General features: G+C 49.1%; 1 protein-coding gene across 7 annotated transcripts in view; it reads left to right on the forward strand.

The window, feature by feature from the left end:
* Positions 1-26687, forward strand: part of LOC139763127 (irregular chiasm C-roughest protein-like) — a 136579-nt gene extending 109892 nt beyond the window's left edge. For 4 of the 7 annotated variants that reach the window (XM_071688814.1, XM_071688812.1, XM_071688815.1 and 1 more), the window contains exons 13-16: positions 5513-5545; positions 6526-6561; positions 19362-19585; positions 26178-26687. In XM_071688814.1, the coding sequence (XP_071544915.1) occupies positions 5513-5545; positions 6526-6561; positions 19362-19585; positions 26178-26687 (803 nt within the window). The remainder of the gene's footprint in view (positions 1-5512; positions 5546-6525; positions 6562-19361; positions 19586-26177) is intronic. The other 3 variants (XM_071688819.1, XM_071688818.1, XM_071688817.1) reach the window with 2 other exon arrangements.
* The last annotated feature ends 1266 nt before the right edge of the window (positions 26688-27953 follow it).

Here is a 27953-nt window from a genome sequence, read left to right on the forward strand (position 1 = left end):
CAGGAACCCGGCTTCCAAGTCGTCGGCAGAAATTTTAATATCCAGAGGAACGTTGTCAGTCTGGCCTCGGTGGCTGATTGGCATCTCCCTCCTTCAGTCTCTTTTCTTCTTCGTCTTTGTTCCTTTCATATTACATTCCCGTGAGGGATTACAGCGTCAAGGGCACTCAATATGCAATTAAGCGGCTGAATACCAATCTATTTGTATTGGTGACAAGAAGAAGAATGTCTCGTTAATGGTATATTTAGCTGCCTGTGTTCCCCCGTTCATTCTAAAGGGCTCTCAGTGTGTGTGTGTGTGTAACAATGGAATATAGATTTTCTATCATTTTCATTCATTGTGAATTCCACAATACGTTAACTGATTCTTGAATGTATTGACCGATGATGACAATGCTTGGATCAGGTCCTCCAGTCCAGGGATGGAGGGAGGAGACTTGCTGTTGTGTTGAACAGTGTTCAGTTGACGGACGTCTTGTGAACAGCGTCTCAGTACCTGGACAACAGGGACGTAGGCATGACACACCTGCAGTCAGTGGCCAGCCAGTACTCGCGTTCGTCATTCTTCTTCTTCTTCTTCTTCTTCTTCTTCTTCTTCCTGTGTATCATCCAACCTGCACGTGAGGGTGTATGTACCTCAATGATATACGACGAAGGTGGCTACGTTCACAGATGCTCCTGGGAAGGCGCTGTTCTTATCACGGTCTGTGCGAACACTCAGGACGGCCTCGATGCGCTTGTGGTGCTGAACTCCAACTTGGGGAAGAGGGATATCCACTGCCAGGGAGATGACGGGTGGGTGGCGAGAGCGTGGGCTGTAACTCCCGTCACAAGTTGTTGATTTTGGACTAATTTATGACTGAAGAGTCTCGAGGACTAGTGTGTAACATAGGGGGACCCCCACCACTACAAGCCTCATAATGCAGGGGGACCCCCACTACTACAAGCCTCATAATGCAGGGGGACCCCCACCACTGCAAGCCTCATAATCTTGGGGGACCCCCACCACCACTACAAGCCTCATAATGCAGGGGGACCCCCACCACTGCAAGCCTCATAATGCAGGGGGACCCCCACCACTGCAAGCCTCATAATGCAGGGGGACCCCCACCACTGCAAGCCTCATAATCTTGGGGGACCCCCACCACCACTACAAGCCTCATAATCTTGGGGGACCCCCACCACTGCAAGCCTCATAATCTTGGGGGACCCCCACCACCACTACAAGCCTCATAATGCAGCCCCCCCTCCCCACCACCACTACAAGCCTAATTGTTAGACGGGAACTAATTGTAGCCAGCAGGGAGTTGTTTTTAGGAACCTCGCCTTTAACACGTACCTCACCGAGTCACTGGGAACGAGCCACCAGAGGCGGTGGCCTGAGGGAACGTGAGGTTATGAAATGACTTGCCAGATACCACGTTGACCCACCCACCCACGGCTCGAGAAGATGGCCACAGAACGAGGAGGAGGAGGAGGAGGACAGGAGGAGGAGGAGGAGGACAAGGACAGGAGGAGGAGGAGGAGGAGGACAGGAGGAGGAGGAGGACAGGAGGAGGAGGACAGGAGGAGGAGGACAAGGACAGGAGGAGGAGGAGGAGGACAGGAGGAGGAGGAGGACAGGAGGAGGAGGACAGGAGGAGGAGGACAAGGACAGGAGGAGGAGGAGGAGGACAGGAGGAGTACAGGAGGAGGACAGGAAGAGGACAAGAGGAGGACAGGAGGAGGACATGAGGAGGAGGACAGGAGGAGGAGGAGGAGGACAGGAAAAGCTGGGTTTGCTACGGGATATCATCACCATAAAGGAATTATGATAATTTTTTGTTTGTGGATTAATTCGTGGCTGAGGCTGGCTCATTACCGTGTGGCAGTTGACGATCCTAGTTTTGCATCTCGTTGGTGACACTGAGAGGGAGCGACAGAGTTTCGGTGTTCCTCCTCTATAAAGTCTATGTGATTTACTGTAGGTTTTGAGGTTACGACTTTTTTTTCAGTGGTGCTACTTCGACCTCCACCAATCCCACAGCATCTGTGTGAAAATGATCTTCAATTTGCTGCTTGAGAAATGTCTTTAGGGCTCTTTCTCTTGCTATGAATATTCACAGATTGTCCAATCTCTCTTATGAATATTCACAGATTGTCCAATCTCTCTTATGAATATTCACAGATTGTCCAATCTCTCTTCTCTTCAGCCTTAGACGTTTTGAATACACACGACATAGTCGTTTTCGATATATTTTTTCGATACATTTTTTTATCTATTTTGCTTTGTCGCTGTCTCCCGCGTTAGCGAGGTAGCGCACGGAAACAGACGAAAGAATGGCCCAACCCACCCACATACACATGTATATACATACACATCCACACACGCAAATATACATACCTATACATATCAACGTATACATATATATACACACACACAGACATATACATATATACACATGTACATAATTCATACTGTCTGCCTTTATTCATTCCCATCGCCACCTCGCCACACATGGAATAACAACCCCCTCCCCCCTCATGTGTGCGAGGTAGCGCTAGGAAAAGACAACAAAGGCCCCATTCGTTCACACTCAGTCTCTAGCTGTCATGTAATTATGCACCGAAACCACAGCTCCCTTCCACATCCAGGCCCCACAGAACTTTCCATGGTTTACCCCAGACGCTTCACACACACACACACACACACACACATATATATATATATATATATATATATATATATATATATATATATATATATATATATATACAGGTTATATACTCCTGTTTCATCCACACACTCCTCTACCACAGCGATGTCCAATCGTCAGCTCTGATTCATGTACTATTATCATTACCAGATTACAATGCTCAATATCCATGATCCAGTTGACCTGTTACACGAGAGAGACATCCCAGTAGAACTGGAGTCAAAATCCCCTCACTTGGGGTCACCACCTGTGTACAAATATCAAAACTGAACCTCATTTTTTTTTTAGGGCCAAAAGCCTCACCATAACATGAAATAGTCAAATGGTCGCCATTCCCAATTCAATTCTTTCCTCTGCACTCAGTTTACAGATGCGATTGTTGATGAAAAATTCAGGTGAATCAGGTTATTTTTCATCTTTTGCTGTAACTGTATCCAGAGTGGCTCACAAGGGGACAATGTTCTCCCTCCACAGTTGGAACTGTTAACATCATCTGGAAACATATGATCCACTGGTTACAGCTCCACACCTGACCCACTGGTTACAGCTCCACACCTGACCCACTGGTTACAGCTCCACACATGACCCACTGGTTACAGCTCCACACATGACCCACTGGTTACAGCTCCACACCTGACCCACTGGTTACAGCTCCACACCTGACCCACTGGTTACAGCTCCACACATGACCCACTTGTTACAGCTCCACACCTGACCCACTGGTTACAGCTCCACACATGACCCACTGGTTACAGCTCCACACATGACCCACTTGTTACAGCTCCACACCTGACCCACTGGTTACAGCTCCACACATGACCCACTGGTTACAGCTCCACACCTGACCCACTGGTTACCAACTCCACACCTGACCCACTGGTTACAGCTCCACACCTGACCCACTGGTTACAGCTCCACACCTGACCCACTGGTTACAGCTCCACACCTGATCCACTTAAGTGAACATCACTTCTTAACTTTCATCTTCGATCTTCACCCAAGGGACTCTCTCTCTCTCTCTCTCACTCTGGCCACACCGTCCTGACACACCAGCCTCCCTGTGTCCCCCACACCACAGGTGGCTCTACTTGACTCCTTCGTTACGAAGGCTTATTATAAACAGTACGAATGATCATTCCTGCCTCCACTGCTCACACACTGAGCAACTGTGTGTGTGTGTGTGTGTGTGTGTGTGTGTGCAGTAGGGTTAGTGCTACACTCGTGGGGTCCCATCTCTCTCACCCACCATAGTCTCATGCATCTGTATATGTCCTCCGTATTCACTACCTCTTCCCATAGCTTGTCCCACTCGGCCACTCCTCCATTACCATATGAGTGTCTCCCTCACCTGTATAGTGTGGTCCCTCCTGGTGTGCACTCTCACTGATCACGTCCTCCACACCTCAAAGCCCTGGCCAATATCGTCATTATTAAGACTCGCTGAGGGGATGGTCCAAGTTCCATTCATGTCTCCCCTTCTCTGTTTGTCTCCCAGTGTGGCCCCAAGTTTATGGCTGCTGACTCCTCCCTGTCTGTACATTAGACTTCCTTCGTTCATGGAGAGCTTTGGCTTCATTCCTCCTCTAGACCCTCTCCAGCAGATCAACGACACGACTCCTTCAATAGCCTGACCAAACTGGTGGTGCGCATTTTGGATTAGGACTAATGTATGCTGGGAAAAGGGTTTAAACCTCTCTTAAGCTACGTCGTTCAAATATATATATATATATATATATATATATATATATATATATATATATATATATATATATATATATATAGTGTGTGTGTGTGTGTGTGTGTGATAACGATTTACCTCTGGGAGCCAAGGATTCGAACCCAGACACTTTCGCGTGGCATGCCGATGCAGTAACCACTAGGCCACCACGAGACGACAAAACCAAACTTCCCATCTCAGACCAACCAATGGACCGTGAGATCCACGAGTCTCACGGTCCAGTTCGCATGTCTCTAGCGTGACACGCATCATAGTAAGAGCGATCGAAGCGCGAGTGTGAGTTGAAAGTTGGAGGAGATGATGGGTCGTGGGACACCTCATCCCAGCTAGGGTGGCTCCTCCCTCTGGGAACCACCAACACTGGGAACACCACTGGGGATCCCACTGTAACTGTAGGTCAAGCCGCGACGAGGACCTCTGGCCTCACACTGGCAAAAAAGAAAACTCCACCAAACCTTGTGTAAACTGACCACCCCAGCTGGCTACCACCCCAGCTGGCTACCACCACAGCTGGCTACTACCACAGCTGGTTACCACCCCAGCTGGCTACCACACAACTGAATACCACAGCTGACTACCACAGCTAATTTCTACCACAGCTAACTACCACAGCTAACTATCACAGCTGGCTACCACCCCAACTGGCTACCACAGCTGACTACCACCACAGCTGGCTACCCCAGCTAACCCCCACTACAGCTAGCCGCCACAGCTAACCCCCACTACATCTGGTCGCCACAGTTGGACACACCCAGTCGCCACAGTTCCAAAGCTAACCACCACCGCCACAACTATACATACAAACACCACAACACCTTCCACATCAGATCCTACCCCACTTGTGTTATGTGTTGAGCATCACTTGAATCTATTCATTGTATTATACTCAGCTCCCCTTCACAGTTTCCACTCCTCCTCGCCTGCATATCAAAGCTATTCGATCCCTCTCAATAGTCAATAGTCACTGACAACAAACGTGATGACATACCGGGTTGTGATATACCTGTAAGGCTATTGAACATGTCTTTTGTTTTGTGTGTGCTGTTTGATTAATATGTTTTCTAATACCATTTACCAAGACCGGACGCGATGCATACGGGGCAGTGGTTATGGTGAGTTCCTGTCTACCTTTGTCTATATCTCGCCTCACCTTTTCTTTCTCTCTTTCCTAGTAATTATACATTCATGGAAATTATATTGGCCCTTGGAGTATCATGTGTCGTGTATAACCTTAAACACAGAGAGAGAGACAATGTAGATGTATGATGGTTAGTATAGACGAAGACTCTGGCTTATAGACTTTGACTCTTCTTCATTTCCTTGGTTCTCAGAGCAAAGATGTAGAATGGAAGTAAGTGCTGTTATTCTATAGAATTCCCGACAGCCTTCATACTCTCCCCAGAGAATATCATAACACAGTCGTGACCCCCTACTTACCCCCCAGAGAATATCATAATACAGTCGTGACCCCCTACTTACCCCCCCAGAGAATATCATAATACAGTTGTGACCCCCTACTTACCCCCCAGAGAATATCATAATACAGTCGTGACCCCCTACTTACCCCCCAGAGAATATCATAATACAGTTGTGACCCCCTACTTACCCCCCAGAGAATATCATAATACAATCGTGACCCCACCCCTCCCAACCCCCAGAGAATATCATAATACAATCGTTACCCCACCCCTCCCTACCCCCAGAGAATATCATAACACAATCATGACCCCCTCCCTCCCTACCCCCAGAGAATATCATAACATAATCGTGACCCCCTTCCCTCCCTACCCCCCAGAGAATATCAGAGTATCCAACACTCCCTCTTTTCCCCCCCCCCCCCCCCCCCCCCCCCCCTCACACCCTGACACACACACACACACACACAAACCCTCCTTCCCTCCCACGCATATATAAGAATCAAATTCCCTTCTGCAACCGCAGTTCCTATGAGGCTCATACATCAAGCAACACACACACACACACACACACACACACACACACACACACACACACACACACACACACACACAATATATATATATAAATATATATATTTGCAACTGTATGAGTAATCATGTTGATCATGTTGCAGATTACCTGGGACGACGAACCGTCAAGTTTAGCAAAGGTTGGTATAGGTCTCCCTAGTCCTTGTTACATCACCTGGCATACTCTCTCCTCTCTCTCTCTCTCTCTCTCTCTCTCTCTCTCTCTCTATGTAAATTCGTTGGTAGTCCTGTCAGCCTGATCCATGTAGATCGGTCGGTTTTGCCGCCCCCGCCGCCGCCCCCCTTATCGGCCTAATCTATGCAAAAATCTATGTAAATCGCTGGGTGGCTCTGTCAGCCTAATCAAACCTAATCCATGATGAGTGATGGGTATTTTTCTTATCGCTGACGAGCCCAGGCTAGACCATCAGCTTGCACAGCATTAAGTGTCTATTTCTTCGCTTCACTGTCGTAGTTAATGTGCTTTTGATGTGCGATTATCACACTTGTCTACTCATTTCTAAGCTATGTAACTATTTTGTGGTGTAACTGATATATATATATATATATATATATATAATATATATATATATATATATATATATATTATATATATATATATATATAGATATATATATATATTACTACAGCTTCGAGTTAAGACACTTCGACTTGCGACTCTTCACAATTAGGGTTGGTTGTAACAGCTTACGACACTATGCTTCAACTGGCGACATTTTGAAAGATATAAAATAAATTCTTATCTTCATAGTATCATTATCTTGAAGACTCTCTTATCTCAATGCTAAAAGTAGATCGCCTTTATTTCAAGTGTTCTTGTACTTATGATTCGTACTGTAAACATGCCACAGCACCATACGATTCGGTTTGAATCCCGCAAAATGTCAAAATACGATCGAGTGTGTCCACTGCAACCCTCTTTATCTACGTCATCCATCATAAGGGAAGGGAATTCCACCGAGTCTGGAATGTCTTCCAGTTGAAACCATTGCTGTTAACAGATGATTCAGTGAGGAGTGAAAGTAGCCAAGCCTAGACCCCTTCCACATTCTCCACTCCTCTTCCTAGAAGTCCCCTATACCACTCCACCACGTCAACCATTCAAGTCCCTCCCCTGCCACACACGGTAATCGTGAGTCGACCCAGCGATCGTCAGCGATATCTACGATATGACAATGTTCCTGGGTCAGGTAACCTCAAAGGTGGCATAACTAACCTTTGTGCCTCCACTCTCACTCCCTCCCAGACACCCTCAGTCTCGCCCCATCCCACTACAGCGACACCTGAAGCCCTTAACACCAAGCTTCAGGACAGTGCTCTCCTTTTTTTCAGGATGTTTTCATGAAACGTCATCTGTATTCGGCCACGGGCAGAGTCCGGTAGTCTGTGTTGTATATGGATGGTAAGTTCAGGCATTTTAGGTACAGTTAAATCCATCCATGTAAGGTTACACTAGGAAGATACTGGAGTCTGGAACTTAACCAAATACCACCTTGATAACATGGGTCTCAGTGGTTCGACTTACGACGGATTCGACTTGCGACTGGTGGTCGAGGCACGTAAACCAGTCGTATGTCGAAGCTCTGATGTGTGTGGTGTGTGTGTGTGTGTGTGTGTGTGTGTACATCCGTCCAGTATCATGTCCACTCCTAGGTCCCTAAAGCACTCCACTTTCCCCAGGTTCTATTCATTCATTCTCATACTCCAACCAACATGTCTCTCTCTCTCTCTCTCTCCTCTCTCTCTCTCTCTCTCTCTCTCTCTCTCTCATATATATATATATATATATATATATATATATATATTATATATATATATATATATATATATATATATATATATATTCCATGGGTCCACGGGGAAAATGAAACACGATAAGTTCCCATGTGCACTTTCGTGTAATAATCACATTATCAGGGGAGACACAAGAGAGAAATATAAGTCAGTTGATATATATATATATATATATATATTATATATATATATATATATATATATATATATATATATATATATATATATATATATATAACACGCACTTTTCTCAGTGATCATGTGTCCATTTAAGCATTCACTGCCTTCGTGTTCAAACCCACGCTAACAAGTATACACTGCTTTCGTATTTAAAATTCGTACACATATTCAACCCAGATTTGGAAGACAACCAGAACATGGGAGCGGTGAGTCCACACGGGTGGATTCAGTGGAGAAGTGGATGGCACAGAAATAAGGTTGATTAGCCATAGTGTTTGTGTACAGCTGTGGTTCCTAGTTGCATCTCGTCTCGTCACACAAGGTTTACTGCCTTATATCGTCCCCCACACACAACCAGTGACGTGTCTGAGCCCTTCGTCCCCCTACATACAACACAGTGACGTGTCTGACCCCTTCGTCCCCCCCACACACACAACACCAGTGACGTGTCTGAGCCCTTCGTCCCCTACATACAACACAGTGACGTGTCTGAGCCCTTCGTCCCCCTACATACAACACAGTGACGTGTCTGACCCCTTCGTCCCCCCACACACAACCAGTGACGTGTATGACCCCTTCGTCACCCCACACACAACACCAGTGACGTGTCTGACCCCTTCGTCCCCCACACACAACCCCAGTGACGTGTCTGACCCCTTCGTCCCCCCACACACAATACTAGTGACGTGTCTGACCCCTTCGTCCCCCACACACAACACCAGTGACGTGTCTGAGCCCTTCGTCCCCCTACATACAACACCAGTGACGTGTCTGACCCCTTCGTCCCCCACACACAACACCAGTGACGTGTCTGACCCCTTCGTCCCCACCACACACAACCAGTGACGTGTCTGACCCCTTCGTCCCCCCCACACACAACACCAGTGACGTGTCTGACCCCTTCGTCCCCACACACAACACCAGTGACGTGTCTGACCCCTTCGTCCCCCCCACACATACAACCAGTGACGTGTCTGACCCCTTCGTCCCCCCACACACACAACCAGTGACGTGTCTGACCCCTTCGTCCCCCACACACAAAACACCAGTGACGTGTCTGACCCCTTCGTCCCCCACACACACACAACCAGTGACGTGTCTGAGCCCTTCGTCCCCCACACACACATAACCAGTGACGTATCTGACCCTTTCGTCCCCACCACACATAACCAGTGACGTGTCTGACCCCTTCGTCCCCCACACACAACACCAATGACGTGTCTGACCCCTTCGTCCCCCACACACACAACACCGGGGACGTGTCTGATCCCTTCGTCCCCCCACACACAAACACCAGTGACGTGTCTGACCCCTTCGTCCCCCACACACAACACCAGTGACGTGTCTGACCCCTTCGTCCCCCACACACACACACCAGTGACGTGTCTGACCCCTTCGTCCCCCACACACACAACACCAGTGACGTGTCTGACCCCTTCGTCCCCACACACACAACCAGTGACGTATCTGACCCCTTCGTCCCCCCACACACACAACACCAGTGACGTGTCTGACCCCTTCGTCCCCCACACACACAACCAGTGACGTGTCTGACCCCTTCGTCCCCCACACACACAACACCAGTGACGTGTCTGACCCCTTCGTCCCCCCACACACACAGAACTACTGACGTGTCTCACACCTCGTCACTTAACCCTGGACAAGAACCCTTACACTTGGCCATGTATGGAAGTCATTAAGAAACTAATGTCTATACACAAGAATATGAAATTCACCTCTATCAGTGTTACGTATATACAGTGCACAACTAGTGGGTAGATTTCACTGCTCTACACGTCACTGCTAGGCCACCACTGCTTAGCACAGTTCACTGTGGATTCTGTTGTTACTGTGACAACGGCAGTTTACCAAGATGTGTGTTGATGACCCGTCACCCACTACCAGTGTACTGGGTCACGCTATTTCACCTGGTGTAGACCACGTCACCCACTACCTGTGTGTACTGGGTCACGCTATTTCACCTGGTGTAGACCACGTCACCCACTACCTGTGTGTACTGGGTCACGCTATTTCACCTGGTGTAGACCACGTCACCCACTACCTGTGTGTACTGGGTCACGCTATTTTACATGGCGTAGATCACGTCACCCACTACCTGTGTACTGGGTCACGCTATTTTACCTGTTGCAGACCACGTCACCCACTACCTGTGTGTACTAGGTCACGCTATTTCACCTGGTGTAGACCACGTCACCCACCACCTGTGTGTACTGGGTCACGCTATTTCACCTGGTGTAGACCACGTCACCCACTACCTGTGTGTACTGGGTCACGCTATTTCACCTGGTGTAGACCACGTCCCCCACTACCTGTGTGTACTGGGTCACGCTATTTCACCTGGTGTAGACCACGTCACCCACTACCTGTGTGTACTGGGTCACGCTATTTCACCTGGTGTGGACCACGTCACCCACTACCTGTGTGTACTGGGTCACGCTATTTCACCTGGTGTAGACCACGTCCCCCACTACCTGTGTGTACTGGGTCACGCTATTTCACCTGGTGTAGACCACGTCACCCACTACCTGTGTGTAACTGGGTCACGCTATTTCACCTGGTGTAGACCACGTCACCCACTACCTGTGTGTACTGGGTCACGCTATTTTACCTGGTGTAGACCACGTTACCCACTACCTGTGTGTACTGGGTCACGCTATTTCACCTGGTGTAGACCACAGTCTATCATACGTATCATCCAAACGTCATCATCACAATTATCATTCCACCTCTCGATCATGACACGAACGACCATTAGAGGTCATACCTTGACCTATGACCTGACCCTAAGAGGTCATCTCAGATGCCAGGTCATATGATATGCAAAGGTCGCACAGTGGTGCCCGAGGTACTAAATTATCTATCTATTCCTGGATTATCATCTGTGGTCATTCCTGGATTATCATCTGTGGTCATTCCTGGATTATCATCTGTGGTCATTCCTGGATTATCATCTGTGGTCATTCCTGGATTATCATCTGTGGTCATTCCTGGATTATCATCTGTGGTCATTCCTGGATTATCATCTGTGGTCATTCCTGGATTATCATCTGTGGTCATTCCTGGATTATCATCTGTGGTCATTCCTGGATTATCAACTGTGGTCATTCCTGGATTATCATCTGTGGTCATTCCTGGATTATCATCTGTGGTCATTACTGGATTATCATCTGTGGTCATTCCTGGATTATCATCTGTGGTCATTCCTGGATTATCATCTGTGGTCATTACTGGATTATCATCTGTGGTCATTCCTGGATTATCAACTGTGGTCATTCCTGGATTATCATCTGTGGTCATTACTGGATTATCATCTGTGGTCATTCCTGGATTATCATCTGTGGTCATTACTGGATTATCATCTGTGGTCATTCCTGGATTATCAACTGTGGTCATTCCTGGATTATCATCTGTGGTCATTCCTGGATTATCATCTGTGGTCATTCCTGGATTATCAACTGTGGTCATTACTGGATTATCATCTGTGGTCATTCCTGGATTATCATCTGTGGTCATTCCTGGGTTATCATCTGTGGTCATTACTGGATTATCATCTGTGGTCATTCCTGGATTATCATCTGTGGTCATTCCTGGATTATCATCTGTGGTCATTCCTGGATTATCATCTGTGGTCATTCCTGGATTATCATCTGTGGTCATTACGTTGTACGGAGCGAGTGTACACAGTTCGTCTCCTTCATCCGGGGAGGTGAACGCCATCTTAAGATCCTTCTATGATGTTCATTAACATCTGATGTTCATGTTCCACTCATTGCTCATGGCTGGCTCACGGCAACGTTACCTTAAAGATGGCTCATTGGCTTAACCCCCTGAGAGGAGAAGCACGATGACCTAACCCCCTGAGGAGAAGAAGCCACCATACCACCCTGAGGAGGAGAAGCACGATGACCTAACCCCCTGAGAAGGAGAAGCACGATGACCTAACCCCCTGAGGAGGAGAAGCACGATGACCTAACCCCTGAAAAACACGGACCTAAAGCCGTACCAACCCTGAGAGGAGAAGCACGATGACCTAACCCCCTGAGGAGAGAAGCACGATGACCTAACCCCTGAGGAGGAGAAGCACGATGACCTAACCCCCTGAGAAGGAGAAGCACGATGACCTAACCCCCTGAGAGGGAAGCACGATGACCTAACCCCCTGAGGAGGAGAAGCACGATGACCTAACCCCCTGAGAAGGAGAAGCACGATGACCTAACCCCTGAGAGGAGAAGCACGATGACCTAACCCCCTGAGGAGGAGAAGCACGATGACCTAACCCCCTGAGGAGAAGAAGCACGATGACCTAACCCCCGAGGAGAGAAGCACGATGACCTAACCCCCTGAGGAGAAGAAGCACGATGACCTAACCCCCTGAGGAGGAGAAGCACGATGACCTAACCCCCTGAGGAGGAGAAGCACGATGACCTAACCCCCTGAGGAGGAGAAGCACGATGACCTAACCCCCTGAGGAGGAGAAGCACGATGACCTAACCCCTGACGGCCAGAAGAAGCCACGATCCACCCCCTAGAGAACCATACCTGAACCCCTGAGGAGGAGAAGCACGATTGACCTAACCCCTGAGGAGGGAAGCACGATGACCTAACCCCCTGAGAGAAGAAGCACGATGACCTAACCCCCTGAGAAGGAGAAGCACGATGACCTAACCCCCTGAGGAGAAGAAGCACGATGACCTAACCCCCTGAGGAGAGAAGCACGATGACCTAACCCCCTGAGAAGGAGAAGCACGATGACCTAACCCCCTGAGGAGAAGAAGCACGATGACCTAACCCCCTGAGGAGAAGAAGCACGATGACCTAACCCCCTGAGGAGGAGAAGCACGATGACCTAACCCCCATTTACTGCTGTGGCTTGACGCTAAGTTGCTCCTGCTGTCCATTAAGGTGGTTACAGTACAGCTCAACAAAGGCTTCACCTTGATCACGAAGATAGCCACCCCTTACACGCCATACCTGAACCCCCCTTCCCATCCACCCCTTACACACCATACCTGAACCACCCCATCATCCACCCCCTACACACCATACCGGAAACCCCCATCATCCACCCCCTACACGCCATACCTGAACCCCCATCATCCACACCCCTACACACCATACCTGAACCCCCATCATCCACCCCTACACCCATACCTGAACCCCCCATCATCCACCCCCTACACACCATACCTGAACCCCATCATCCACCCCCTACACACCATACCTGAACCCCATCATCCACCCCCTACACACCATACCTGAACCCCATCATCCACCCCCTACACACCATACCTGAACCCCATCATCCACCCCCTACACACCATACCTGAACCCCCCTCATCCACCCCCTACACACCATACCTGAACCCCCTCATCCACCCTATACACGCCATACCTGAACCCCATCATCCACCCCCTACACACCATACCTGAACCCCATCATCCACCCCCTACACACCATACCTGAACCCCCCTCATCCACCCCCTACACACCATACCTGAACCCCATCATCCACCCCTACACACCATACCTGAACCCCCCCTCATCCACCCCCTACACACCATACCTGAACCCCCCTCATCCACCCCCTACACACCATACCTGAACCCCCCTCATCCACCCCCTACACACCATACCTGAACCCCCCCTCATCCACCCCCTACACACCTAACCTCATAGTATATCCTCAGATTATACCATCAGAGTATATCATCAGGGTACATCATCAAAGTATATTATCAAAATATATTCCCAGAGTATATCATAGGAGTATATCATGAGAGTATATCATGAGAGTACGTCATGAGAGTACGTCATGAGAGTATATCATGAGAGTATATCATGAGAGTACATCATGAGAGTATATCATGAGAGTACATCATGAGAGTATATCATGAGAGTATACCATGAGAGTATATCATCCAGTGTCGTCATATAAACATATCAATGTACTGAATGACTGAAGATTTGTCTCAAGGATTTCGTCTTGGTGATTACCCCATTGTTCATCGTAGGTCAGGGGAGGATATATGGTGATCAAGAGTTCCCCTGGACGTGTGTGTGTGTGTGTGTGTGTAAGTCTTCACAAACCCCTGTGCCCTGGACGTGTGTGTGTGTGTGTGTGTGTGTGTGTGTGTGTGTGTGTGTGTGTGTGTGTGTGTGTGTAAGTCTTCACAAACCCCTAGTCCTGTACCAAGATCATCTGAGCAATAATACAGCATCACACCCTTGTGTATAAATAAATGTGTTGTGTTGACCTCTTCTGGTCTATCATTACACGTGTTGTGTTGACCTCCACCAGTCTCACACTAGATGTGTTATGTGGGTGAAAGAAGCGAGTGAGGTTTTCTTTTCTATCATTTCTTTCCCTCTAGATTTGTACGTGATAATATGATCCTGAGCCGCTTTCACACAAATCTCTTATGAACAGATGAATTCCAGGTGTATTAAGAGAGCCTTTTCCAAATCACGAACCGCTTTATGAACCTTTTTATACTCATAGATTATCGCTAAGTACACCTAGACAATGAAACACCTCCTGTGTACCATTGTTAAGTCTTTCTCGTTCTGTGAAAAACATTATTTTCACCGAGAGAGAAAAATGGTTTTTGCAACGCGAGGGAACAAGAAGAAAAAGGCTTTCTATTCCCAGCCTAAAACTGGATCGTGTAAGACCTTTTAATTTACAGTCAAAAGGTCTCCGATTGGTAATGTGGTTTCGTCACCGTAATACAGTAATCTGTACGAACTCTTTGGCTCATTTTGTCGGTGCGTCGTCTGCAACGCAGTGCGTCGTCTGCAACGCAGTGCGTCTTCTGCTTCGCAGTGTGTCGTCTGCAACGCAGTGCGTCGTCTGCGAAGCAGTGCTTCGTCTGCAACGCAGTGCGTCGTCTGCGAAGCAGTGCGTCGTCTGTAACGCAGTGAGTCGTCTGCGAAGCAGTGCGTCGTCTGTAACGCAGTGCGTCGTCTGTAACGCAGTGCATCGTCTGCAATGCAGTGCGTCGTCTGCAACGCGTTCCGTCGTCTGCAACGCAGTGCGTCGTCTGCAACGCAGTGCGTCGTCTGCAACGCAGTGCGTCGTCGTCTGCAAAGCAGTGTGTCGCCTGCAACGCAGCGCGTCGTCTGCAACGCGGTCCGTCGCCTTCAACGTCACCTCCTCTGACCTCCATAGCCCTGACTGACGTCAAGAAGGACCTGATATCGTCGCGTGAGTGACATCATATTGGCGGCTATATAACCAAAAACGGACACGTATCAATCCGTCGTGTGAGAAACCTGAGGGAGGAAGAAGGATGGACGCAGGAGGCGATGAAGAAGCAGAGGCGGCTGTACCTACTGCTGGTGGTGGTGTGTGTCATGACCCACGCCAGTGGACAGTAGCAACTGCTGGTGGTGGTGTGTGTGTGTGTGTGTGTGTGGTGTCATGACCCACGACAGTGGACAGTGGTGCCAGGCGTCTCTGTCTCTCTTGTGTGAGACGTACACGAGGGGGGATCAGGTCAACACCGACCACTCCCTCCTCTGGTCTAGGGTTCTTCATGCACTCCACCATACTAGTGGGCCTTGCTACAAGCGGCCGACCATCCTCGACAGAAGGACATTAAACAGAAAAATAATGTTGACTCGTTCATTTTCATCTCATGCTTTCCTATCATGAAATACGACTATGTTCCCCAATGAAATGTAATCATTTGTTGTATATAAACTCAACCCAGTGACTTGCAAATGGTCCTAATTCCCTAAACTCACTTCTAAATCAAAATCAAATGTCCATCAGACTCATAGACTTTGTCGATACATTAAGTTGTTGACACAATCTCTCCAGTACGGATCGATCACAGTTTCATATATTCCCAAACTCGTTCAGTGTGCATCATTTCCCCTGTCAGTTCCACATATCACCAGTGGTGGACGTTGTGTTGCCCAGTGGCCAGTGGAGGGAGGCAGGTCGAGATAACTGCCCAACCCAGCTGTGTATCATCAGCGGTAGAGAGAGAGAGAGAGAGAGAGAGAGAGAGAGAGAGAGAGAGAGAGAGAGAGAGAGAGAGGGCGCGGGTAATTCAGCGAACAATAGCTGGCCACGCATCTCTCCCTCTCTCAAACAGAAACTCTCTGGGTCCAATAATACATCAGCTGTATCTCCAACACTGATGAAAATGATGGACTGTACCATTTGTCTGGCACGTTACAGTAATCACACGTCCGAGAGATCCAGATCCTTTCCATGGCCCCGAGGTAACGTCCAATTTCAAAGCCCTGTTGCAAATCGTCCCCATCTCTCGCTGCCCGGGAAGGAAAGGGGGGGATGTGCCACTCACGGGGGCTACGTCCTCATGAGTATCATCAGGTCTCAATGTAACATGAGGAGACAAAAGAAATGAGAGAATGAGGATAAACTCCCTTCTCCTCTCCTCTTCCTCCTCCTCTCCCTCACCCATGCTAACATTCACTCTCTCTCTATCTCTCTCCTTTGTCCCTCCCCTCTCCCCTGCACCACTGCTTCTCTCCTACACCACTCCCTCTCTCTCTCCTTGCACCTCTCCCTCTCTCCTGCACCACTCCCTCTCTCTCCTGCACCACTCCCTTCTCTCCTGCACCACTCCCTCTCCCCTGCACCAATCCCTCTCCCCTACTCCACTCCCTCTCCCGTACACCACTCCCTCTCCCCTACACCATCCCCTCTCTCCTGTACCATTCCCTCTATCCAGCACCACTCCCTCTCCCCCGCACCACTCCCTCTCCCCTACACCAATCCCTCTCCCCTACTCCATTCCCTCTCCCCTACACCATTCCCTCTCCCCTGCACCACTCCCTCTCTACTACACAACTCCCTCTCTCCTGTACCATTCCCTCTATCCCGCACCACTCCCTCTCCCCCGCAACACTCCCTCTCTCCAGCACCACTCCCTCTCCCTTACACCTCACTCCCTCTCCCCTACACCACTCCCTCTCCCCTACACCACTCCCTCTCCCCTACACCACTCCCTCTCTCCTCTGCTCCTGTCGAGCAACACTTGTGAAAAGACGGTCAGTCCAAAGCTGCCACCAGCTGACCTCCTCCTCGTCCTGGGAATAACACTATCACTTTCCCAGGACGATCACCACCACCAGTTACACCCACGACACAATCACGGACGTAAGGCGGACACGGACAATACCCAGGGTAGTTAGAGGTCGTTAGTGTGCGGATAGCCGTTAGTTGATGGTCATTAGAGGGCAAGATCATCAGTAAATAGTTATGGGGTCACCATAGAATTGCTAGTTACGCAGGGGGGGTGTTATAGAGCACTTTATACAGAGACTATACGAGAACAATTCCCGACTTAATAGGTAGTTAGGTAGTTAGTTGGGATCAAGTTCTTGAATGAAGTGTGAAAGAATTTTGAAGACATATACGTGTAGTCAAAATTCAATGTAGGATTTATTACTGTAAAGTATGATGTTTGCTAGGTGTGTTTTTGATACTCCTCCTCCACCTTGTCTTGTTAGGGTCGTTAGGGTAATTAGAATAACCCACTTTCCCACAGGGTCATTCGCAATGGCTAGTTCTGACAGCAATGTTGTTCATAACCTTAAGAATGATATGAAAGGCAGCCAGCTGGGGCCTGATGAGGAGAAGGGATATAAATATGTCGAGTCGAAAATGGAAGAGAGATGAGTAAGAGAAAAACCTCAGGTCACAGTGGTATAACAGCTAGGGTTAGTGGTGTTTGTACGAGCCAGATGGTAAGTGGAACAGGAGGGACTTACAACCCCCCTCGCCCCCCTTCCTCCCTACCTCCCCGCAGAGGCCCTCACCCAACGCAGGTGCGCCTGAGGTGGAGGGTGGGGGGATGGTGGTGACTGGGTGTCCACCATGGCGGGTCACCAGGTCTCCCCCGTGAGGCTCACTAATGGCCTCGTCCTTCCTCCTGTCCAGGCGTAATCCAGCTCATGGCTGTGTTTTGTCCACAGGACCAGGTCTCCCGTGAGGCTCACTAATGGCCTCGTCCTTCCTCTTGTCCTTCCCCAGCGGGTCCCACCCATACGGCGGTGTCACCAGGTACAGGTCCCCCGTGAGGCTCACTAATGGGTGTCCCCATGGCGGGTCACCAGGCTCCCCGTGAGGCTCACTAATGGCCTCGTCCCGTCCACCATGGCGGGTCACCAGGTCTCCCCCGTGAGGTTCACTAATGGCCTCGTCCTTCTGTCCACCATGGCGGGTCACCAGGACTCCCCCGTGAGGCTCACTAATGGCCTCGTCCTTCCTCTTGTCCCGTCCACCATGGCGGGTCACCAGGTCTCCCCCGTGAGGCTCACTAATGGCCTCGTCCTTCCTCTTGTCCCGTCCACCATGGCGGGTCACCAGGTCTCCCCCGTGAGGTACACTAATGGCCTCGTCCTTCTGTCCACCATGGTGGGTCACCAGGACTCCCCCGTGAGGTTCACTAATGGCCTCGTCCTTCCTCTGTCCCGTCCACCATGGCGGGTCACCAGGTCTCCCCCGTGAGGCTCACTAATGGCCTCGCTCCCTTCACTGCTCGTCTCGTCACCATGGCGGGTCACCAGGCTCCCCCGTGAGGTCACTAATGGCCTCGTCCCGTTTGTCCACCATGGCGGTCACCAGGACTCCCCGTGAGGCTCACTAATGGCCTCGTCCTTCCCCTGTCTCGTCCACCATGGCGGGTCACCAGGACTCCCCCGTGAGGTTCACTAATGGCCTCGTCCTTCCTCCTGTCCCGTCCACCATGACGGGTCACCAGGACTCCCCCGTGAGGTTCACTAATGGCCTCGTCCTTCCTGTCCACCATGGCGGGTCACCAGGACTCCCCCGTGAGGCTCACTAATGGCCTCGTCCTTCCTCTTGTCCCGTCCACCATGGCGGGTCACCAGGACTCCCCCGTGAGGTTCACTAATGGCCTCGTCCTTCCTCTTCTCCTTCTGCAGGATCGCCGGTGCCTGAGAAGCCCCCAGCGCTGACGGTCGTACCAGGACCTCGTGTGGCTAACCTGTACTCGCCGCCCCCAGACACCAAGGACCTGACGCCCACCCCCACGCCCTCACACCGCCCGTTCGACGAGATCACGCCCACGGACGAGACCCAGGTCCACGCAGTCCACGCCCTCAACAGGCTGAGTGGAGACTCGGGCCACACCTTCATCCCTGACCCTGTGAGTCACTCTATCCTGCTAGTCTCAGATAGATAGATAGAAGATAGATAGATAGAGATAGATAGATAGATAGATAGATAGATAGATAGATAGAGAGAGAGAGAGAGAGAGAGAGAGAGAGAGAGAGAGAGAGAGTGTATGTATGTGTTGGTGTGTGTGTGTGTGTGCGCGTGTGTGTTTGTGTATGTGTGTGTCTGCGTGTGTGTGTGTGTGAGAGAGAGAGAGAGAGAGAGAGAGAGAGCACACATAACCCCACACACAGAGTAAGGAACCCCCACCACAACGTTTCTTTAAGTTCTGACGTAACCTTCTCCTTATTCCTGTGGAATATGAAAGAGAAAAAGAAAATAGAAAAGAGAGAAGAATAAAAATATTTACCTTTAGTCTTGTGCCTATGACGTCACCAGCAGCGGGGCTGTGTGTGTGTGTGTGTGTGTGTGTGTGTGTGTGTGTGTGTGTGTGTGTGGTGTGTGTGTGTGTGTGTGTGTGTGTGTGTGTGTGTGTGTGTGTAGGGGGGTGGGGAGATCGGAGCTGAGGCCAAGCGGTTGCCAGATCTCTCTTTACGAAATCCAATTTATTTTTACATCTGTCCCTCTCCTTTCCTCTGGCTTGTTGGCCCCTGGGTTATCTGTAAGTTCAATCAAAACTAAAGCAGCATATTTCTTTGTTTTGTTTGTTTCTGTTTGTGTTGGTTTGTGTACGTCAATTCTTTGAGGGGGGGAAGGGGGATTTTCTTTGCTTTCCTTTCGCAAATCAAGATTTTCTAAAATTTCCATCCTTCAAGTTGATTAATTTTTTGTCGTTCATTTTATGTTATGTTTATCTCTTATCTGGGTGGAGTTGTTACCCGCTTCTTATCTCTCTTTACCATCAATCCACAAACGCGTCCTGTCTATCCACATCTATCCTTCTTCCTACCTCGTCTCTCTCATTATTCTATCCCTCTTCCCACACCATTGCTCCTCCTCCCTATCCTCATTTCTACCTCATTAACTCACCCCCACTAGCTTCCATCCACCTCACAGTCTACCACACCATTTCTCCTCCTCTCTACCCTCATTTCTCCCTCATTAACTCACCCCCACTGGCCTCCATCCACCTCACAGTCTACCCCTCATCTCTCCTCCTCATTTCACAATCTCTACCGCTGTTGTCAACTGAACTGATGTCTTCAACTTAACAGTGTTTTAAGGGAGACTAAAGGAAGTGAATGAAGGTCGAATGACGCCATTTAAAACATAATTTGACGTTCAGTGACGATAGCAAATGTTGGAGAACAGCGGGTATACAGAACATGAGGTAGGGAAAAGGATACGGACGCCGTAAGCAACAAGCAAAGAGGAGGAGGATTGAAGCTGGAAAACAAAACAAAAGAAAAACAATCAGATCTCATTAGAAACTGAAAAGAAAAAGCAATCAGATCTCATTACAAACAACATAGGCTGAAGGAGGAATAATGAATCGGTAACATGGAGAGACATTCTATTCAAGAGGCTTCTTCTCGTGTGTGAACACAGAACGAAGAATAGACACCAAACCAAAGAGTCTTTTGAGATAAGAATGAATTTCAAGTCACGAGAAATTATCTCTTCAAGAGGTTAACTCACATCATAACATAATGAGATGTTTAATGAGGTATATAATGAGTCTGAGTGAGGAAAATGAGCACCTGAAATCATCCCTAAAAGACAAAAGATGAGAAAGACAAACACAGAATGACACACCTGTTGGGATAAAGTCTATGCCACAGCAACACAGCAGAGGTACAGAAAATGGTTCCATGCATCGCCTAATGAAGAAGACAACCTAAATTTCTGACAATATAGACAAGAGAGTTTGACTTCATGTTTGATAAAAGTCTTCACAAAAGCAGTAAAGACAAATACGCTAAAAAAAAAAAAAAAAACCCTACATAACAAATGTTACAAATACGAGAGTCCAATTTGCATCTGTACACAAACCCATTAGCTCTCTTTAATATCGTATCCAAATCTCTAAATCAACGGATAACAAGGGACTGTTTATCTCATTTGGCTAAGGCACTTGATAAGACAAAGTACATTAATGTCTTTAAAAGAAAAGGCAGAGAACAAAATGTGCAAGGTATATTAAAAGGATACACAAGAAATTTCCCAGCACACGGAAGAGTTGAGATAGTGAGAAGGTGAAAACTATGTCTCATGATTATGCTTTATCTGGTGTGCCAAGAGAACAACAGCATCGCCAGTAATAATCATAATAATGTTATCAGACATGAACCACAACAGTGGAGTAAGTACAAGCAGATGTATTCCAGCCGACATGTGAATCAGCAGACGGAAAGAATCAGATAAAGACAACGAGACAATGGATAAAGAATTTAATCCCTTATACCAAAGGGTCTGGTATAACCTAATGCGAATCAAATGTAGAAACGTCAGAACTCTACGTTAAGTAACAGGTCACAACATAACAGTGACGCGTTACATGGATCCAAGGAGGATCACTAAGAGTGTTGAAACCTAAGAGTGTTGAAAAGTAAGAGTGTTGAAAAGTAAGAGTGTTGAAAACTAAGAGTGTTGAAAACTAAGTGTTTAAACTAAAAGTGTTGAAAACTAAAAGTGTTGAAAACTAAAAGTGTTGAAAACTAAAAGTGTTGAAAACTAAAAGTGTTGAAAACTAAGAGTGTTGAAAATGTTAATGTTCTGAGCGTTGTTCTAAAGAAAACAAAAAGGACTTTGATGTTGACAGTGATAAAGGACTGTGGTATAAAGTCAGGTAATGAGTGGTATGATAATGAAAGCCTTCACTAAAGAGACATAAAACTGATGAAAACGTGTGTGTGTGTGTGTGTGTGTGTGTGTGTGTGTGTGTGTTGTGTGTGTGTGAGAAGCAACACCGCACACTGCCGCGTTGTCTGGCCACCACCTCAGCAAGCTGAGATGAACCAGCTGAGAGAGCTGAGAGGGAGTGTACACGTGAGGCTGAGGGAACAGATCATATGACGAATCATGGAAGATTGACAGAGCTGGAAGAACCCTGTTGTGTAGGAGGTAATTGCAGGACAACCCTGTTGTGTAGGAGGTAATTGGAGGGAGGTATATAACCCTTGTGGTACAACAGTAGATCGAAGGCATTAATTCAAGAAATTCCTCCTGGAATTGTTAACATCAACTTGGTCAATATGAAAGACTGCGTGTCATCAGAGGCGCTGGCCATGCCTGGAGGGTGACAGAAATGTGTGCAACCACATCATTGCAGATCTGGGGCACGAGAGACACTCCAGTGTTGGGTTGGACGATATTACCAGTGAAATCTTCCAGAGCAGAGTGGACAAGTGGCTGGACTCTGCTCTGGATGAACGTAATATAGACGACTGTGTGTGTGTGTGGTGTGTGTGTGTGTGTGTGTGTGCCGGCCAGGTAATAACAGTATTATGATACAAGCGGCACACGCGGTGAACGCTACGCGCCGGCACGACATCATGTCAGAGTCTCATCATAGATACATAAGCAGGTACACACCCACTCCCTGTCCTCCTGGCACTATCCACAGTGCCATCCCTCCCTCTCTCTCTCCCGCCCCATCCACTCCCTGTCCTCCTGGCACTATCCACAGTGCCATCCCTTCCTTTCATCCCCCGCCACCATCCTGCCCTGTCTCCTCCTCCCTATACTCCACCCGGCCCCACCTACAGCGCCTCCTTCCTCTGTCCTTCCTTCTGTCTCTTCTGTCTTCCCTCCTCTCCCCTTTCGTCTCCCGCCCTCTTCTCCCTCCTGTCTGTCTCCCTCCTCTTCTCCTTTCTCCCCTCTTCTCTCTGTCTGTCTCCACCTCTTCTCCCTCCTGTCTGTCTCCCACCTCTTCTCCCTCCTGTCTGTCTCCCACCTCTTCTCCCTCCTGTCTGTCTCCACCTCTTCTCCCTCCTGTCTGTCTCCCACCTCTTCTCCCTCCTGTCTGTCCCTCTCTCCTCTGTCTGTCTCCGTTCTTCTCCTCCTGTCTGTCTCCCGCCTCTTCTCCCTCCTGTCTGTCTCCCGCTTCTTCTCCCTCCTGTCTGTCTCCCACCTCTTCTCCCTCCTCTGTCTCCCTCCTGTCTGTCTCCCTCCTCTTCTCCCTCCTGTCTGTCTCCAGGCTCCGTCCAGAACTTTGCCCTCACCCCAGCCATTACCCCAGGACCCCACCCCAAGCTATTCCTCCTCCCCTCACTTCTCCCTTCCCCTCACACACTACTCTCCCCATCCCTCCCCTCTCTCTCTCTCTCATCCCCTCCCTATAAACCCGTGGTGCTGTCTCCATCAACGGCGCAGCGACCAACTCATTGTGGTGTCAAATAAAGACGGCCTCCCGTTATGAACCAGTTCCTTCCCCAACCCTGGCACCGCAGCGCCAGACAAGGTGGCGCTCCCCCTCTCGTGCTCTGTCTGTGGGGAAGGTCTGGCACTTCTGGCTCTGCAGTGCCACGGACGAGGGCCTTCCCGTCCCGTGGTCTGTGTGTGGGGAAGCCCTGCCACACCGCACCGCCACACGAGGTGACGCTTCTTGCCTACGGCCTGTCTGAGAGGAAGGGACATCTTGGATCTCCCTTACTCAGCAGTGGTTGTTCCTTGTGAGAAGGCAACAGAGGAGCCAGGGACTGCTGTGGGGGCGGCAGAGGAGCCATGGGACTGCTGTGGGGGCGGCAGAGGAGCCATGGGCTGCTGTGGGGGCGGCAGAGGAGCCATGGGCTGCTGTGGGGGCGGCAGAGGAGCCATGGACTGCTGTGGGGGCCAAATCTTGGTAGGGGGGAGACACATGAGAGGAATCTCAGGAAGATGTAACGCCATCCTGGCCTCCCTGATGACACAAAGTTGTGCTGCCACATAACTTACTTTCCCCAGCCAGTAATGTTGGCCTCACTTCTCCCTCACTCCTCACTCCCTCACTCCTGGCTGCCTTCCTCCCTGTCTCATTACCTCCCTCCCTGCCTACATCCTGCCCACCTATCCCTTCACTATTTCCCTGACTCTCTCCCCCTATCTCCGTCACTGCCTCTCTCCCTCCCTCTATCTCCCTAACTTAATGCACTCCTTCCCAACTCACACGGTTCATTTCCTGAGACCCCATCGTCACATCTGTCAAAAAACGCTTTCGCAAATCCTGTGTATATCAGGTCAGCATTATGTATATACACACAGATACACACCCCAGGTAATGCTAGGCACATATTCACTGACCAGACGCGAACGAGAGGAGAGACTGGTGGGTCACAAGGCTGACCACTGCACCACGGAGGCTCGTGTGTGTGTGTGTGTGTGTGTGTGTGTATCAAAAGTCAGTCATATTGAAGGAACCGTTCACAACTGTCACACATACCCATGTGTCCAATGAGTACTCCCTCCCGAGACCCCCTTCCCTACAACAGCGTACGAACATCTTCACAAGATCATACAAGTAGATGACGTTTAACTGGTGTCGAACCTGGAGGTCATCAGCCCCCACAGCTCGAGGTAGACTCAGACTGCTGAGCTGGGTTGTTGGTTGACGAAGCTGTTGGAACCCCACAGCCAGCAAGCCCACGTAACCACCACAAACCTTGCAAATACATTGCAGGACCTTAAAGTTTCCCTTATACATCCCATAGTGTATCTGATGTGTGGTGCAGACAGTGTGTTGAATGGTCTAGGGCCAAGGATGGTCAGGTGGTTTTTCACTTTTTACCTTATGTATAATATCTCACAGTCTCCCATATCTATCGTGCCATTAGGTATCAATTTTTGAGTGTAGGTTGAGGGTCTTGCCTTCTACGATTTTCCAATTGTAAGCAATGCTACACCTCTCCCGTCTGCGGTCCAGAGAGTATAGGGTCGGTAATTTCAATAATTCCCAGTGGTTCTTGTCCGTAACTGCTTCACACGGGCCGTGAAAGATCTTTGAACACTTTCTAATACTGCAATATTGCCCACTTTGTAGGAGGATGTCAACACACTAGTGTTCTATTCCTAGGACCATTAGTGCCTTGAAAACCGTCATCATTGTTTTTTCTCCACTTGTCTTGAAACTTGAAACTCTGCAGGATCCATCCTACCATATTTCTGAGAGAGGCAGTTGTTGCCTGATCATCATGTTAGGTGAAAGTAAACCGGCAGACCCGAGGTCTATCAATGTGATATAAGGGCGTCTGTGTCAGTCCCATATTCTGCACTGATTGTGACGTCTTGATCCATCCCATACCAGCACTTATCTCCATGTTGTTTTCGGTGGTCCAGTAAAGAACATTGCATCAGATTGTAGTCTCTCGATGTCATTTACAGATGATATTTTATTTCATACTTATTCTGATAACATTTGCGAAGGTTGATATAGAATGGGTACGAGAGTTTGCGTTCAATGTCAGATTTAAGAATGAGGAATAAAAGGGGTGCAAGGAAGTTCCTTGGGAGACTGACTCTTGTAATGAGGAGGTAGGAAGTAATGAATTCACAATCACATTTCTAAAACTGCATGATGGGCCCTTGACTCTCCCCCGTCCCCTTTGGTATAATAGTGATGATGATGATGATGATGATTGTGAGCGGGCCCCCTCCTGTGATAGTGTATAATGAGGATGTTCTCTCATAACAAATGTATTCTCCTGCAGGATAGTGAAGGTGGACGAGGCTATGTGCCTTTCGTCGACTACAGTGGCAGGGACTACGCCCCTATGCCCAACGGTCGACGAGCCTCCGTCAGCGACCTGGGGCTCTACACCAGCACGGCGCCGCCGACGTCCCACGTCACCACGACCTCCGACTTCTGCACCATCAGGAGAGGCGCGAGAGGCCACGACCTGGGTGCTGAGAACGGCAGGAGCCTGCTGGGCTCAGCCAACTTCCTCGACACGTCGACGCTGAGACACAATGGCAACGCCCACAGCCTCTCTCGTCACGCGGCCTACCCCAAGGTTCGAACTTCCACCTACGGCTCCCCGCCACCTCCGCCCTACCCTAAGAACTCCAAGATTGGCTCCCCACGAGGATCCACCTCCCCCACGGGGCCTCCTACCTTAATCCTTCCCAATTCCGTGGTCCAGGCGGACGAGCAAGGGTCTCCCGAGACCAAGTTCATCTTCTCGCCAGAGGCCATGATGAAACCCGGTACACTAGTGTGACCTTAGCTACCGACGCTCCTCCCTCCGCTACATATGTACATAGACCTTCGCCGGGAGCTGGGATCCCACATAGGACTCTTGAGGAGCTTACTGGAGGCTCCACGATACTCCTGGATATCACACGGGCATCTGAAGAGCTACTCTCGAACATTGGTCCTTAGATAGGATAGGATCCGCGTATGGGGCATCGAGGTACAAGCTATCCTGTGTGGGAGGTGGTCGTTTTTTTTACCTCCACTTCTCGAGATCCGTCACCTGTTGTGTGACCATCTCTTCTTTCTTAGAGGTCCCCCTCGCGGTGAATACTGGCGACGTATCTGATGCCACTTCGAAGTCCGACCACTTCACTCGCGGCCTCCGGAGTAAGGTGTCCAAAGCGGCGCCCTCGAAAAAGCTTGCAAAACTCAGCAGCACCCAACGCTGTGTGGTTGCTGAGGTCACAAACCCGTTGCCAAAAGTAAAAAAAAAAAAAATGGCCCTGCCGAAGAAGACTAAGAGGGCACTCCTGCTTCGCTTGTTATTTGAAACGAGTTGTAGATGACTCGACTGGTACACTTATGTGATGAATCGTGAGCTTGAAGTGTTAAGTATCTGAAGAATGATGGCACGTGTGAGGAATCTTACTAATTGAACCGTGTGTTTGTGTGGAGCTGTTGTGTTACAGGGACGACCTGATGAGATATTCTTTTTTTTTTAACTCCCCTCCCCTCATCTCAATAATCGTCTGAGTTTACTTGAGAACAATGGCAACGAAAAGCTGGTGACTTGCTACGCTTATGCTATGATAAGCATGACCCAGAAACCTAGGAATGCCCAGAATCCTGGCTGTCAGAACGTGATACAGAGGGTAAGATGATGCGCCTGCATATAGAGGGTAAGATGATGCGCCTGCATATACAGGGTAAGATGATGCGCCTGCATATAGAGGGTAAGATGATGCGCCTGCAGAGTGTGGAATAAATGAGCAGTTCATCCCACATTGATCATGAGATTTCAAAAGTTAACCTAAGCAACAAAATTGTTCACGTCTTAAAACATGGGGTTTGTCAGTGGTCAGTCTAGCACTGGAGCTTCGTTTATCATTCGTTCTATGCCTGTATGAAATACAGTGACCCTCTGATATCATATGACCCCTCTTCAAAAGGGTAGGCCTTACCAACGACTGTGTGATGTTTAGCCTCGTACCAGGTCAACGTTAAAAACCCGCGTATTCTGGTTTAATATAACGTGTCAAACTAATTCTGGTCACTGGTAGGGAGGGACGCT

Source organism: Panulirus ornatus, chromosome 46 (assembly GCF_036320965.1).
Source record: "Panulirus ornatus isolate Po-2019 chromosome 46, ASM3632096v1, whole genome shotgun sequence".
Classification (NCBI taxonomy): domain Eukaryota; kingdom Metazoa; phylum Arthropoda; class Malacostraca; order Decapoda; family Palinuridae; genus Panulirus; species Panulirus ornatus.